The sequence below is a fragment of the Cnephaeus nilssonii genome (assembly GCF_951640355.1).
Source record: "Cnephaeus nilssonii genome assembly, chromosome: 10".
Taxonomy (NCBI): Eukaryota; Metazoa; Chordata; class Mammalia; order Chiroptera; family Vespertilionidae; genus Cnephaeus; species Cnephaeus nilssonii.
The window spans coordinates 17,655,392-17,672,486 of NC_137081.1; the positions used below are offsets into that span (position 1 = coordinate 17,655,392).

The 17,095-nt window shown below is 34.4% G+C and overlaps 1 protein-coding gene across 7 annotated transcripts in view; it reads right to left on the bottom strand.

The window, feature by feature from the left end:
- The window catches only part of IKZF2 (IKAROS family zinc finger 2), a 145,875-nt gene that overhangs the window by 42,209 nt on the left and 86,571 nt on the right, over nucleotides 1-17,095 (bottom strand). For 5 of the 7 annotated variants that reach the window (XM_079783188.1, XM_079783182.1, XM_079783184.1 and 2 more), the window contains exons 4-5: nucleotides 7,469-7,735; nucleotides 1,234-1,401 (exon numbers count right to left, since the gene is read on the bottom strand). In XM_079783188.1, coding sequence (XP_079639314.1) covers nucleotides 1,234-1,401; nucleotides 7,469-7,735 — 435 coding nt within the window. The remainder of the gene's footprint in view (nucleotides 1-1,233; nucleotides 1,402-7,468; nucleotides 7,736-17,095) is intronic. The other 2 variants (XM_079783186.1, XM_079783187.1) reach the window with 2 other exon arrangements.

Genomic DNA, 17,095 nt, shown 5'->3' on the forward strand with positions numbered 1-17,095 from the left:
ATGTCTTATATAACCCTTGGTCAACTTAACCACACTTTAATAAGCCAGAATACATGGCTAGCTTAAGAAAATAACTCATGTCTTAAAAATATTTCCATAAAGAATACTTTATAATAAAAACACCACTTTAAGATCTAGTTTTCATAGCATGATTTCAAAATAAAATATTAAGTGCCATAGTTGGAAATAAGTGAATTACTTTGAGTCAGGAGGAAACGAAAATATATAAAGTATGTTGTTTTAATGTTTGCATTAATTTAATTTTTCTATAACTGCCCCAACTTTGAGTTAATATCTAAATAGTTTTACATATTTCAGACTCATGTTAAAAAACTAGGTAAAGCCTGAAGACTTAACAGGAAAAAATGTAAAGAAAGATAATACAAACATTACCTCACAATCCATAGCACTCTCTAATACAATTTGTCAAAGTAGATGAAAACATCACTTCCATCTTATCTTTATATTAAAATTAAACTTTAATATGCCTCTAGGAATAGAAGGAGCATCTAAAACTAACTTAAGAGAATATTAATTTTCACCTTTAACTTCTTGGTTATGGCAATTCATGCTAAAAGTCAAATGAGACTCATTCAGATTTCTAAGCATTCCTTTTCTTTCCAGTACTACATTCTAGCATTTAAAAAAAAAAATCAAAGTTCTTCAAGATTTTTAATGATGATTTATGAAGTAGAGAAAAGTTCCAGAGAGCATCCAATGACTATAGTTTGAGAGATAAACAGGAGCTAAAAAGGAAATAAAATATACTCTAATAGCCAGTTTTCTAATGAGCATAGTTTCAAGTTTAAAAATAGCAATATCTGACTTCCCACGGAGGCCCCAGCCTGGGTGTTGTAATCAGTCAAAAAAAAAAAAAAATCACAGCTTCCATCTCTTTTATAATATGAGCATGTAACTATAATATTTCCCATTATCCTGGATTAACCATAATTATTATGTTAATAATTAAAAAAATTAAAAAATCATAGAAAACTTATGTAACAGCTGTTTTCTTACTCCGGCGATTTAAAATAAGAGACTTCAGTTAACAGTGCTCCTTTCAGCCCAGTCTATAAGAAGGGCAAGATTTATCAGTTATTCAATGCACACTAATAAAAATACTGTCTAGGTCGTTCCTCGCGATGGGCCAAAGCTGTAAGTTCCTCTGTGTTATTTATGGCTCTCTCCGGCAGTCTGTTTTAGCTCTCTTCTCAAAGAGCTGCTGACACTTACCAGAGTGGGTCCTGAGGTGTCCTGTGAGGGCGTCCCTTCTTCTACACGCATAGCTACAGAAAGGACATTTGAACGGCTTCTCTCCCGAGTGTAGCTTTATGTGTCTCAGAAGATTGCCCTTCTGAGTAAAAGACGCTCCACACTGGTTACAGTGGAAGGGCCGCTCACCTGCGGGAAGAAACAGCGAAGAGAAAGGTCAGGCAGGTTATGTGCAAGTGACCAACTCGCCATCTACTGTTAGCTAGAGCCAGTCCTCATGCAGAGACTATTCACCTCGCTTCTAAGCCCTCCAAACTCTTACCTCCCTAAAGTCTCAAACTTTAGGTCAAGTGTCCCCCTTCATATAACCTTTGCAGGATTTCTGTCATGGACTCAAAAGAATAGCAGTCCTGGGACTGACAGCTGGTGGAACAACGAGATGTCATCACTTTATTGCTGTTACTGGTCGTTTTACATATAATATTTCAGTACTCATAATGACATAATCAGGCATTTTAAATTTATAAATGAAGAAACTGAAGTGCAAGTATCAAAGTATCTGATGAGAGTCACAGAGCTAATAAGTACTCCAGCTGAAAACCGAATCTCGGTCAGTGTGACTATATCTTGCTCTCTTCACTGTACCATGCTTTCTTTAAAAATCACATCAATTTTGAGTTGAAAGCCGTCTTTAGTCTAACTCTCTCATTTAGCTGATAATTTTCTTAACAGGGGACAAGAGAGTTACAGTGAATGAACCAGGTTACTAAGCTCATTACCACAAAATCTCCAAATATAGCTCAGGTCTCTCAATTCTCCTACTCACTAATAGTAAAAGCTTTGGCAAAACTTCCTTACATAATAAGAGCAAGTCCAAAAAATTATTCATTCAGACATTTCTTATTTATTCTCTTTTTATTATGAAAATCATTTGTTTGATAGGAGTCTTTTATTCTATTACTGATATTGCTATAAGACCTTTGAAGCCATAATTATCAGTTCAGTCTGTTGCCATCAACTGTCTGTCATCAATGTCATCAAACATAAAGACATATAGTTGATGAAGTAAAATGGACAAGTGGAACAAACTAATATCATTAATGAAATCATGAAGAAATATTATTTTAATACTGTTATTTTAAGCTTGTCTATTTTCTAGAGATATATATGAAACATATACATTAATACATAAAAGTATAAATACATCATATTAAAGCTCAAAGTTTAGAATAAAATTAAAAAAAAATTCCCTTTTGGATAAACTGGGCCATTTCTGTGCTTGAAGTTAGATAATGATTACAATTTTAATAGTTTAAAAAATTTTTGAACTGAATCATCATGTTTCATAACTTTAACTGAAACAGTCATAATAATAGTGAATGATAAAACCTCGATATTTGGGGGTACCTTTAATATAATTCAAACAGTCATTCTTTTAATTTAAATCATCTAGAAAGCATAAAAAAATAAACTCGCCCTTTCTAGCAGCTGCCACTGAACATTAGATCATAATGATATAAATGCTAAAGAAATTGAGAATTGATAGATCAAGTGTATCTTGAATTCTATAGTACTTGCTCATTTTGAAATTTAATAAAGTTCATACCAAAAATGTGTAATCTGTGGCTGTGTATAGCAAGGGTTAAGGTTTTTTCTTAAGAATTCTGGAGACCTTAGAGCTGTTTACAAAATGTCCAAACTGCTGTATTAGGTTGAAGTTGCCTTATATTTAATTTTAGTTACTTTTTTTAATTCATTTGATAAAACTAACAAATTAAATCAACACTAAATACAGTTTAAAAGAGAAATACTTGACCTAAAACCTCTCATATGCAGTCTTACAAAATAGTCAACAATTTAAATCTAATTTGCTAATATTTATTTTACACACACATGCACACACTTGCACACAAATATAAACTTAACTTGATTCTTTGACTTTTTTTTCCAATGGAATGGCATTCTACAACTTTTTAAAATCAGGGTTTTCTATTACCCACCCCTACCATGGAAATCATAATAAAAAGGAAGAAGGAGGCACTTTCTTTATGAAATTAACTTTTCAGACAGTAGGAAAATAGCAAATTATTTTAAATCATAAGTTTTTACTCCAAATATTTCATTTTTACACTTGAAATCTATCTATGTAGAATTTCCCAAGCAAGTAACAAATCAGTATGCAATAACTTTAAAATGAATTAAATTAGGGTGGTGAACAAAAACATCAGAAATCATGTTTGCCTTTGGAAAACACTCCACTAGCATGTTAATTAAATTTTTCTTGAAGCCTCCCACAATTGAAGTATTTTAAAATCCTGATTGTAGAGAACTAAATTTATCATTTAATATCATGCTTATCTAAAAAAAATAATAATACGGTAACTCTTTTCAAAACAATTTTTAAATTTATCTAATTGAGCCCATGGGTCTTATAGCAGGGTTATTTAGTTTTGTGTTTTTTTTAAATATTTTAAAATTTATTTTTAGAGTGAGAGGAAGGGAGAGGGAGAGAGAGAAATACTGATATGAGAGCAAAACACTCATTGGCTGCCTCCTGCACAACCCCTACCAGGGATCCAGTCTGCAGCCCAGGCATGTGCCCTGAGTGGGAATTGAACCAGAAACTTTTCGGTTCACGGGACAATGCCCAGACAACTGAGCCACGCCAGTCTTAAAGGAGTAGGAGAAACAAAAAAGCGACCTAGGCATATTGGGAAATATTGCCATATTGCCGAGTGTGTAAGTCTTAGCGTGGAGGCATTTGCTATGCTCCCATAGCCATGAGACGTGAAGAAAGATGCATCATGAAAGTGAGTAGTCAGGCTTCCATTTGGGATAAGAGGGAAGAGGCAATGTCAGTAATGCACACTGATTTCAATCACATGAACCTTTGAAGAATACAGATCTGTTTTACATGAATTACCTTGATTTTCTTTTTAATTATCAGATACTAATCATCCTGCATGTGGGTATAAAAGTCTGGATGAACAACTCTGGATCCATTCTGGGTCCATTCTCATTATGTTTTGTTTTTGTTTTTAATCTACTAATCTATTCAAGGACCATATTTAGTTATTCACTGGATGAAGTTATCTATTATTCTTATGGAATAAATAGATTATATTTCAATATTTTATGTACTTTCGTAAATATAATTCTAGTTCTCTGTTTAAATATTCAATTAAACTGCAAGTGTACATGTATCAATTTGCTTTGGTGCATCAAAGACAGAGGGTGTTCCTGTGTTGGATGGCACAATAACCCATAAATAGTAAAAATCAGCACCTGGAGACTGGGCCTTAGAGCAGGAGAAGGGCTCCACAAAGCTGCAATGCACAGAATATTGTGTGGAAAACTTGAAGCTACAAAGATGAGAGTACTTTCCCCCAAAGAGGGGCAAGGTTAAGGATATTCTGTATTTATAATGTTTACACGAGTACATGTTTATGCATGAATTTATTTACTGCCCCTACTTTTTTTCTTCTCCCTGTATTCCCAATGAAGAGTGCCTGGTGTATCCGATGACAATATTACCTGATTGCCTACCAAAGTGGCAATGCCAAAGAAATAACACTAACCCATTAATAAGATACTGGAATTGGCACTTTAGTAGAGCATGAAAGAGAAAGAAGCGAATTTGACCTGATACTCCATGTCATTTACTGAGTTGGGTGGTTGTATATCTTTATTCACTATCAATTTTATATTAGATATTTTATAAGCTAAAACACAGAAACATATGTTTCCAAAAAGCTGTATAAAGATTTAAGGCAGTACATGTTACACTAGCTCTAAATTATTGGTGAGAGGTGGACGTTCTAAAATGAATATAGTAGTTCATGGTATCAAGGAGAAAACCTTTGGTGAGTAGCTAAATTTTGACTGCATTTTTTTCAATCAAATTTAAATAAAAGACATTCAAGTAGACATTCTATTCTAGTACTAAAATGGAATAGAAAATGTCATGACCCACTCAGATGCATAAACCGGGTCAGCAGAAATACAAACAAAAATTGCTATTTAAAAAATATATCATAATTTCAAGGTCAACAATGTGGCAAGTATCCCAGGCTCCTCCATGAATGACTGTTACTTTAACAAAACCTTCCATATCTCAGGAAAGTGTAAGAAGGTTTACAGTACTCTGATAAACATTCATTAACAGTAAAAGTTCATACAATTGCAGAGTACTTTAAATGGTTTATTTAGTCCATTCTCCTTGCCTTTACTAGCTGAGTGAATCTCCTATTTCTAGGACTTGTGGAAATCTATATAACTATTTAGAAACATTTTCCATGTCAATGAGAAGATTTCAGAATCAAAATAACTCAACTCTACTACAGTAGTAAATACCAAATAGACAGAATAGGTATGTAATTATTACTGTTAAACCCAACAATCCTCATGAAAATCACTACAGAAGTGAAACATTGATTAACCTACATTTTCAAGAGAGCATACTCTGTGAATTTTCTTAACTCAGACCAAAAATTTTATAAAAATTGATTTTAGTATCATTTTCAGCCTTAAAATGAACACTATAGGCAATTTAACTGAAAAGTCCTTAGATGGGGTTTTGTTTTGTTTCTGTGTTGCTAGAAATTTGAATGAGTGTCATGTTCTTTAACATGATCAATCTGCGATAATGAATACATTATAACTTTGTGCAACTCGTCTTTTAGAACTGCAGTTAGAATTATTTCATGAGCATCGAAGGTAAGTAGACCCATTATTTTATAGTCTTTCCCTTTTTTATCTTATCAAATATGGTATCCAAGCTTGATCTTTTAACTTTTCCAGGATATTTTTTTAAATTAAAGGGGGAAAAATGTGCACTAGTAATATAAATATTACTATAAATTTTTAAATATAAATATTTAAAAATATAATGCTATTTGAAGGGAAATTCAAAACAAAACATAAAGTAAAAATGTTACTGCCTGTATGTTTGGAGTAATTTTAAACCCTTATAAAGTTGATGATATTAACCTAACACTGATTTTAACATATTAACTTCTCATTATAATTAGAAAAAATATCAGACATATTATAGTAGTACTTCATCATAAATGTAGGTATATTGATATACCAAGCATTGTATATTTGAACACAGCCACTCTGGGCATCATGGAACCTTGGCTCTGGCCTCATAATGCCCTTAACTACATGAGGGATAATGGATAAGTCACAACTGTTTTGGGCTTCAGTTTCTTCCTGTATAAATGAGAGGTTTAGACTAAAAACTTCAATGTACCTTGAATCTATCATGTTTTAAGCACCTACAAGTCATTTACAAATCAACATTTTAAATCAATTTCTTTATTATAATTTATCTCTCTTCTAGAAGACTGTCATATTTAAAGTTCTGGTTGTATTAGTTATTGGTATTTTGCTAAATAACACTAGTTTGCATTACCTTTAAATAAATTTTTATGTGAATTGGCAACTTTTCTTAAGAGTCAGTTATGTGCCACAATCACATTTCTTTTCTGTGTGGTGTGTGTTTTTTTTTGCCAAAGGATTTGAAGAGATTTCAATAAGGCCTTTTCATTGGGCTTGTGTTTCACAATACTCAAATCTCTAAAAGTATATATTAAATTAAACTAAGGTCTTTTTCCTCATCCTATTTCACAATTACAGATTCCTACCTCCACACTCACCACCCTTTACTATACCCCACCCTAGATATTTCCTTGTAGGATTTATGGTAAAAAAAAAAAAATAACATGAAGTTGGTAAAATCCTCAAACTGGGGAAAATAAATATCTGCCTACTACAGAGACCCATGGTATGCAAAGATTGATTGGAAATTGTATTCCAAGAAATTAACTAGATAAGGTGAAAATGATCTACCCTTATATAAATGCATGAGTACCATTTTAGAGTATCAACTCTTTGCTAGCAAACTATATTACCTGCCCATGGGTATGGTAAAAATGTATAGAAATACAAAAAGATTAAGTTACACAATGGAATTCTCCTCTACCTTTTGAACCCTTATCATATTATTGCTATATTAAGAACTGTGGAAACTGAATCCCAAACTTCTTTTCTGATATGCTATTCAGATTTGAAGGCTGGAAGTCAAGACCCAGGGCTACTCTCTGCTGCTTTTCAGCAATCCAATACTAGCAGAATTCTGAAAAGGTAGTTTCACCATTGCCACCCCTGAATAAAAAGGAAAGAGAATAGATGTCAGGTAATATCAACATCAGATGTCACAGGCAGTCATCAGGTTATTCTTTCAGCTGCTTACCAGTGTGACTCCTTTTATGTACCATAAGCACATTGGGCCCAATGCAAACCATGCCACAGACGTCACATTTCAGTTTACCATTCGGAAGCCGGATTCCTCCCTCGCCTTGAAGCTCCTGGACTTTCCTGTTGTCTGCCACCTCGCTGCTCTCAATTAGGGGTTCTTCTAGGCTGCTACCCTCATCATGGCCCCTGATCTCGTCTTCGCGGCTCAGGGGTTTCCTGTCACACTCTTCATCACTCTGCATTTCTAGCTTTACTGAATTTGCTGTAATTTAAAAAGAAGCAAGAAGATATTTTAGATGCATGCGATGTGCCGTCACCTACATCTCTCTCCTACCTACTGCCATTCTATTACCATGGTTGGAAATGCTGTATTAAGTAGAATACAATCCATCACCAATGCAATGTTAGCACACACGGTACTCTATGATCTTTTCATAAAGCTTTGACATGAAAGTGAAGATGGCTCAGGAAAGCTCTGAGTCCAGAATGACACTTTATTTCTGCACACATTTCTTTCTCTTTTTTAAAAAAATTAAATGTATTGGGGTGACAGTGGTTAATAAGATTATATGGGTTTCAAGTATATAATTCTCTGATACATCATCTGTACATCTCAATTTGTGCCCACCACCGGAAGTCAAACCTTCTTCCGTCCCCATATATTTGACCCCGTTACCCTTTACTATCCCCCATTCCTCTTCCCTCTTAGAACCACCATACTATTGTTTGTGTCTATAAGTTTTCATTTGTTTTTTTCTTGTTTGTTCATTTGTTGCTTTCAGTTTTATATTCCACATATGAATGAAATAAGTTTTATACTTTTAAAAAATATATATTTTATTGATTTTTTACAGAGAGAAGGGAGAGGGATAGAGAGTCAGAAACATCGATGAGAGAGAAACATCGATCAGCTGCCTCCTGAACACCCTCTACTGGCGATGTGCCCGCAACCAAGATACATGCCCTTGACCAGAATTGAACCTGGGACCCTTCAGTCCACAGGCCGAAGCTCTATTCACTGAGCCAAACCCGTCAGGGCAGTTTTATACTTTTAAAGCAAGTTTCTAAATAATTCTGATATTGGCTGTTGAGTAGGTCATTAAGGCTCCTGAGACTGAGGTAGGATAATAGAAAAGATTAGATACTGTTTAATACACTGAGCCATACCTCTTCTTAATTTAACAATCATTACACACACACACACACACACACACACACACACACACACACACACACGTATGCGCACATAGACACACTACATGGTCTGTGTTTCACATCAGAGTACTTGTGTAAATCTACCTGTGAACTGAGCAAGAGAAACAACTCAGGATATTAATCTAGCAAATGTCTTAGACATATGAAGGCACACTGTCAAGGCAAATACCCTAAAATCAGACTAAACACATACATTCAGTTAAGACCTGTATAAATGTGTGTAGAGAACATAGACCTCACATGCTCTTAAGCTACTCTGCTTTTATTTCCTATATTCTCCATGGAATACATTAGCCTGCAAGTCAAAGTATTTCAACTTGAAAATGTGCACACTGAAAAGCAATGAATGACAGAAATGGCATCGCCTGCATGTACACACTTGTGACTGTTAAGAAATGCAATACCTTCTGTTTGCTGGTTTTGGATCATCCCACAGAAAAGTTGGAATTTTGTTAGCATGGCCCTCATTCTGGAATGCCAACAGAGTCATTTCACAGAGCAGAAGCAAGTTTTAAATAAATACCAGTTATTTATCTAGTAATCTTGAAAAATTTTTAAGAAATCATATCCAAGTTACTGAGCAAAACAAATTATTTGGTATTACTTGAATAGAGGAAATCTTTTCACAAAAAGGAAGTTCTCTGCACTGCAATGGTTTTCTTAGAGAAACCACACATTCTGTGATTTGTCATTAGCACTGATGATGGGTCGTGCTATCAAATGGCTCCTCCCCTGTTTTCTACTCAGGACTCTCCTACCAACTAGAGGAGATCACTGGATTTAGTCAGGAGAATGTGGCCCTAGCACTGGCTTTGACATTTACTGCAGTGTAATCTTGAATTAATTCTTTAACCTTTGAATCTTATGTCTTTCATTTGCAAAGAGGAGATACATTCAGACTACAGAATAAAGTCTGAATAGACTGGTTGAGCTAATCAGACTCTGGGTCCTATAACCTGGGTTTGAACATTAGCAATGGCACTTAGTACAAGGAGTGACAACTTCTGCAAGTCACTTAGTTCTCTTCGTCCTCTTTTAAACTGGGATGACAGTGGTACTCACTTCCTAGTACTGATGTGAGCATTCAATGAGTAAATACAAAAATGGACTTGGCTGTTGTTGTTTTCTGGACAGTGTTCTATTCCATAAGGTTTTGTGCAGATTAATTAACTTATAGGATGTAAAACTACTCTGAGGTCTACAAGGGATATATAGCCTTTCTGGCCGCATCTCTAATAGAATATCTACTATGTTGACTTTTACCCTATTTACAAATTAGTACTGCTTTACTGATTTTTCAGAAGAGTAGGGACAATATTTTATCCATCTTAATATCCCCAACAAAATCAAGAAAGTTGTGGCATATAGGAGGTATTTCAGGCAGTATTCAGTTAGATGTTTTACTTCATTGAATGAAAAATTTCTTTTCTTTAAATTTGTTTTATATGTTTTTAGAAACTATGAACATAAAAAGAAAATGTAAACATAAAAAATGAAGCCCTTTTTTAGCCCTCCCTTAGTTCCTTAGTCTCAAATGCAACCATTATCCTCATTTTCTAATTCAGTATTATGTGTACATATGTGAATGTATAGTCTCTCTTGTAAAAATTAGACTGTATAATTCACATCATTTTAAGTTTGCTTTTTTTCATTTAACAATATCTGTTTAATATTTCCCATATTAGTACTCAGAAACCTACATTATTCTTTTTCAATACCTGCATATATTCCAGTTACAAATGCAATTTATTCATCTACGTTCTATCAATAGAAATGTAAGATTATTGCTTATTAATTACTACTATAGATATTATTATATAATACCTCAAAGAACTAGCAATCTGATAAATAACCATTGGCATTTTTACTCTAGTAGTTAATCTGCATTTTTTATTATGAGTTGTGCATCTTTTCCTATGTTTAAATTTTGGTGTCATTATTTTTAGAACTATTAAAGTTCTTTGGCCCATTTTTCTAGGTTGTCAGCCTTATTTCACTGTACTTAAATGCTATACAGTATATACTAAGGAACTTAGTTCTGTTTGATACATCTTGAAAATATTTTGGTTCATCTTTTTACTCAAGGGTATGTTTTAGCATATATGCTAATTGTAAATTTTGAATTTTTAGGGTTTCAATTATGGCTTCTGGATTTTGTATCTTGCTTTAATATTTTTTTACATACTTCAATAAATTCTTCTATGATACCTTTTTCTGATTAGTGTAAAACATTATTTGGTTACATTTGTAATCCTATATTTCACTCATAATTGTCATTTAAAGAAAAAACAGAAGAAAGAAAACAAATGAAAAGTATGAGTTTATATAGCCTTACTTCATATACCAACCTATGAGCAAACATCCCATACATTCATTTTAAGTGATATACTAAAGATTACAAATGTCATAGAATTTCCATCATTTATATTTCTGAAGTAGTCAATATCTGATAAGATGTATTTAATGAGTATAACGTCTATCAGCATTCCAGTTCAGGAACTGAAGAAATGTATATCTTAAAGAATAGCTTTTGAGTCTAAAACTATGGGCCTCTTAAATTTCAAAACAACATTCCCAATGCTGAGAAGTAAAAAGACTTAGAAGCTCTTGTTTTGAATGACTCTCACGTTAAACTATTTTCAATTTCAAAGTTTCCTCAGTAGCCATAGTGGGCTTTCACACGAAAAGGCTTCACAATAATCATAGTTTTGAGATACATAATACTGAATGGGTAAAGTTACACTCGACTTGCCTTTAATTCACTATTATGGTATTAAATAAAGAGATAACAAAGTAAGGGTATTTAAACAGGCAAACAGATATAGATCACTGTAAAAAATGAGGTAAGGGTGTAGAAACCAAATGGTGAAAAAAATGTTATTTTGTGAAGCTGTTAAAAACAAATTATTTTAATCCAGTCTACTTTTGTTGTTGTCGTTGTTAATCCTCACCCGAGGAGATTTTTCCATTGATTTTTAGAAAGAGTGGAAGAGAGAGGGAAAGACAGAGAGAAACATATATGTGAAAGAGACACATTGATTGGTTGCCTCCTGCAGGAGCCCCAACCAGGGCCCAGACTGGGGAGGAGCCTGTAACCGAGGTATGTGCCCTTGACCAGAATCGAACCCTGGACCCTTTGGTCTGCAGGCCGACGCTTTATCCACTGAGCCAAACCAGCCGGGGCTAATTCAGTCTACATTTTAATGAAAATTGTCTTTACCATTATTATACTTGGAAAATTTAAAACAATAATTTAAAATCCAAATGTATACCATTTAAAGATAAAGTGAAAAATAAAATATATAATGTTGCTGCATACCGTCATAGACCTCACACTCGTAGAAGCCATCTACCTCAACCAATAAGAAACAAAGACCCAAACTGAATTTGCTTAATAAATATCAGCTGGCTCAGTGATTTTTAAAGCCCCTGCTGCTCATGTAATACTTTGCTGTGATTATGAAGGTTTAAGACAAAAAGCTGAAGATTAAATTAAATAAGGAACCCATATGAACAGGATAGTATATACTCAGCTAAAGGTCATAACACAGTTCATGAATAAGTAGAGCACAGGAAATATTTCAATAACATATATAATTTGGTTACATAATAAATTTATTGACCTGGACAGTACTTAAAAGTAAAACGGTTTTTCCTTAGAAATTGGGCATTTACTCCTTTTACTCTATACCTTCACCAAGTTATCCATCCATGCGATACAGCAAAGATTTTGCAATGTCTGTCAAATGATGTCATCAAATAATGAAAGTCTGAACTTCTAAGATTTGGGAGGAAAAGATAATTTTTATATGCATGATAAAATATAGTCAATTAATTCTAAGTGATCAAATTGAAGGAATAAATTCTAGCCTCATCCTTAGCATTTGGTTTTCATAGATAACCTTATCATTTCTAAATGTCAAGTTTTAGAAATATCATAGTAACCTGATCCTAAAGTATCATTTAAATATTTTTAATACCTAAATTAAACTTTCTACAATTTGAAATTTTATTTTTAGTATGACTTGATTCTATTAACCCATAAACAGACTATTCAAATTTCCTAGCCAAGAGAATGATAGAAAAGTATTATGATTTGTTTGCTCTATTGAAAAGGATGCAATATTGATTGATCTTATAGAATATAGAAAAGGCTTTCTAGGTTAATTATGATAAATTTTGTGATTTATTTCTGTGTAGTTTCCAAAATGTTTTTTATTTTTATTTTTAAAGGGAATTAATAAAATATTCGTTTCACAGTACTGAATAAAAGATAACTAAAATGCCATTCTTTACTTACCAAATTGTGCTGGGGGAGAGGAGGGAATCTTTTAGGTGTGGTGTTTACTAGTAAGTGGATTTTTATATGCTTGGTTTCTGTTGTGTGAGAATTCAAGAGGACACTTACGGGTAGTTATTACTTACCAGCATCAATTTCCCCCTGTCTATGTCAGATACTTGAAATGGTTTTATACACACTAATTGGATCAATATGTCTATCTAATAATCTGTTGAAGTTGCTTCTGAGCTAATATATCTTTCTCTCATTTAAACTTTCAAAACAGAAACACTAAACATGATGAAATCCATGTTAACAGCCAGCAGCTGTTTAAATAATGTGTTAGAAAAACAAACTGCCTTCAAAACTCTTATGGAAAACACAATTATTTACTAAGAACTTATGAACAGTCTAAACAATTAAAGCAAAATCACCACAACCAGAACGATTTTAAGATATGTGCAGTTTTTTTTTAAATTTCCTCAAACAAGTTTCACACAATATAAAACCTTTATTTAACTGTGAATAAAGAAATAAATGGGTAAGTCTCACAAAATGGCTCTATCACAACATCCTTGACATTTTCATTTTATAAATGGTTGCACAAGTCCAGACACTGGCTGTTACTGATCTGCAGCTGAGCCACTTGTGGGTAGCATTCTACGTCTGTACATCACCTCGCCTCACCTCATCTATTTCTTCTCCTCTCTCTTCTCTCTCCAGTATAGTTAGATCATGTATTTTTAAAACCCATTAGAAAAGCTAGATTAAGAGAGTGCTGATTTCTGAAGTACTATCATTACTCTGAGAACAGTGTAGAAAGTTACCCTGCACCTGAAGGCAGGATACCAGGGTCTTGACCTCTTATTCTACCACTTAACTCAGTAAGGCACTTGGGAAATTTATTTTGACTTAGTCAGCTGCATTATCTGAAACATGGAAAGTAACAGTTGATGTTCCTAAAAATATTAGATTAGATAAAATAGTCTTTTTACACTAAGGATTTAGAATCTTAATAATAATAATAATAGTAATAATAGAAAATAGCAATTTATATTATTATTTACTAGAGGCCTGGTGCACGAATTCATGCATGGGTGGGGTCCCTCAGCCTGGCTGGCAATCAGGGCCCAGTCAGGGCCAATCGGGGCTGGCAGGCTGCTGGGAGGGACCGTGGGAGGTTGGCTATGGGAGCACACTGACCACCAGGGGGCAGCTCCTGCATTGAGCGTCTGCCCTCCTGGTGGTCAGTGCATGTCATAGAGACCGGTCCACAGGTTGTTCGGTCGACAGGTTTTAATAGTCGCTTAGGCTTTTATATACATATAGATTTTATAATTTAAAAAATACATATTCTGTCTCATTTGATAATCAAACAACAGTAACTTTTAGGTAGGGCTGGCACAGATAAATAGAGTCATAGTTGTTAAGTGACTTTCCCAAGTATACAAAGTTAGTAAATGTGCCTGATATCAACTCAAGATCTGCCTCTTAGCCTAGCCATCTTTCTATGACATGATAATGGCTCTCCAATTAAAACAAATAACTAATATTAGTATTATAGTTAGGACAAATATCAGTCATGGGCGAATAGATCTCTCAGGTGCTATAAAACTATGTCCATCAGTTGAAGAGGATACCAGGGATTCCAGTCCACCATGGTCACAAAGAATAAAGATACTTAAAGTTTCCATAAACTTGCCTACTGAATTAATACTTTATATTAAGTCTGAGGTACATATACCCACTCAAAACAACCACCTCTTAATTTGAAAATCTCCTTTGGTCTTAAGGAAGTGATAGGTCTATGTAGCACAACTAGTTCCTGAAGAATTATTCAATAGTTAATCCTCTCCCTGATCCCCCCCCCCCCAACACACTTTTTTAATATTCTTTTGTCATACTATGACTTATCCGTGGTAGGTTAAGACAGCTATATGAAGAATAAGTCAATATTATCCATTTTAATCTCTAAACCAACAGTATATGAAGTATGACATTTTAGGACTTCCTTTGTGGTCAAGTTTGACAGTCTTATGTCAATTATTGTTATAGAGATAAATCATACCTATGAGCAGCTCATGTAGCATTTCGTTTGCATTTAAAGAGATCTTCACAACAAAATAAATCCAAAAAATTGTCCTTTCTACCTCCTTAAATAAAAGTAGAACAAAGAAGGGCATAACCTCCGATTCCCTGATGGTCTCCCACAATATATGAAACCGCATACAGCATGCTCATCAGCAGACACAAACACAGTGCAGCCCAAGAATGACATTTCTATTATTTTGGCAGACAACTACTTCATGACAAATGTACAATTTGTAGAAAAGAAGCCTAGTTTAAATAGAAATGCCACAGGCAAAAAATAGGCTATCCCTTTTTTCATCCTTTAAATGAATGATTTTATTTGCCAAGTTCTAAAGATTCAATAACTCTTGCATATCCAACTCCTTTTTGCACCTTCATGGGCAACACAAACCTTCTTTGAGATTCCTCATGACCTCTTACCTGGAACAATCTCAACAGCTTTCTAACTAGCCCCTTTCTTTGGTCTTTGGCCACATTCCACTCCCTCAACTCATCCTATGTTCAGCTGTTAGATTACTATTCCTAAAGCAAAGCTATTACTTTTTTTAAAAACATCCTGAATGACTGCCTGCTATCAACAAATTAAATCCGAAGGTCTTGGTGTGGAATTTAGGGTCATCCACAGTGTAACTCCATCATAACCCCTGGCCATATGTCCTACCCGTCCCTTCGTTATTCATACCTTTTCCAGTCACTTTCTAGTCATCCTTCCTGGAACTCATCCTGTACATCTCTACTTACTCTTTTTCCTTGGCTCTTATTATTATTTACTGGAATCCTTCCTGTTTCTATCACCATTAGCATATTATTCAAGACTCACTTATCTGCTCCCTTTTTTTCCGGAAGTGTTTCCTGAGCACAGACACATTACAGTGATTTTATTAGTATACTAGTATTTGCCTTAACTCTAGACTCCCTACAGTATAAGGCTCTTATTCCCTAGAGTGTAAGTAAGATCCTGGAAAGGAAATATATTTATTCACGGTTTTAAAAGTGTCTCACCTTTACATCTCACCTGGGTGCTCAATATGTGTTTGTTGAACTGCTGTCGCTAATTTTCTATTACATTTCTCTTTTTAGGTTACAGAGATTGTGCATAAAATAACAACAGGTGACAAATAAATGTAACAACACAGAGTTAGGTTTTAATCACAAAGCATCATCACCATAATGCCAAGTAAAGGACTACGAGATGACACATTATTAGGCACATTTTCTGTGTTGCCTGACATAATGACAGCCACTCTGTGAGGAAAATGCTATCCTCAGTTTACAGATGAGAAAACTAAAGCTCAGGATGGGTGACACCAATGACATGTCCGAGTCACACATCGATTCAGAGCCAGATCTGAGACTGGAACCCAGAAGTAACCTATGCCCAAATTCTTGCTACTCGTTCTTTGTCACCAAAAGTACTTCTCGAGGTACTAATAAAGAAGAAAAAAAAGTCAATATGCTAAAGAAAAATAACTTTGAATCAATGTGTGTCATCTGACATGTGTTTTATTGCATGGCTAATACAGGTGGAATAGTTTGCCAGCTTTGAGTAAAGAGAAATTTGTCTGAGAGCCGGTCTTGGAAGAAGACCAGCTTACACTGCCAGGTTTTCTGAGCATGGATTTTATTTCATAGAAGAGCAATCTACTTTGAACTGGTGTTTGGAAACCATCTCCTTAATACTACTGTGGAAAGTTTATGAAGCAAATTACATTGTGAAATTATCTCTTTAATATGGGAAGTGTAAAAATTTTAAGCAAACTTCTCTAAAAAGTAAAATCATTACTATACAATCCAGCTGAGTGGGCATATTCCCGAAGGGACCCACACACTGCTTTGCCAGAGGTCACTAAGGACGCTCAAACCAGGTCAGAAGGCAGTGCTGCCGGCACGCTAAAGAGAAAGAGATAAGAAATAGAGCAGGGTTTCTATTACCGGGCAACAGCAACGGAGGGAAGAACTGAAGCCGTGAGAAGCATTTCAGCAGCTTCACTGAGTCTCTGAGCTAAAGTGACAAGGAACTCAACAGCTTCCCATACC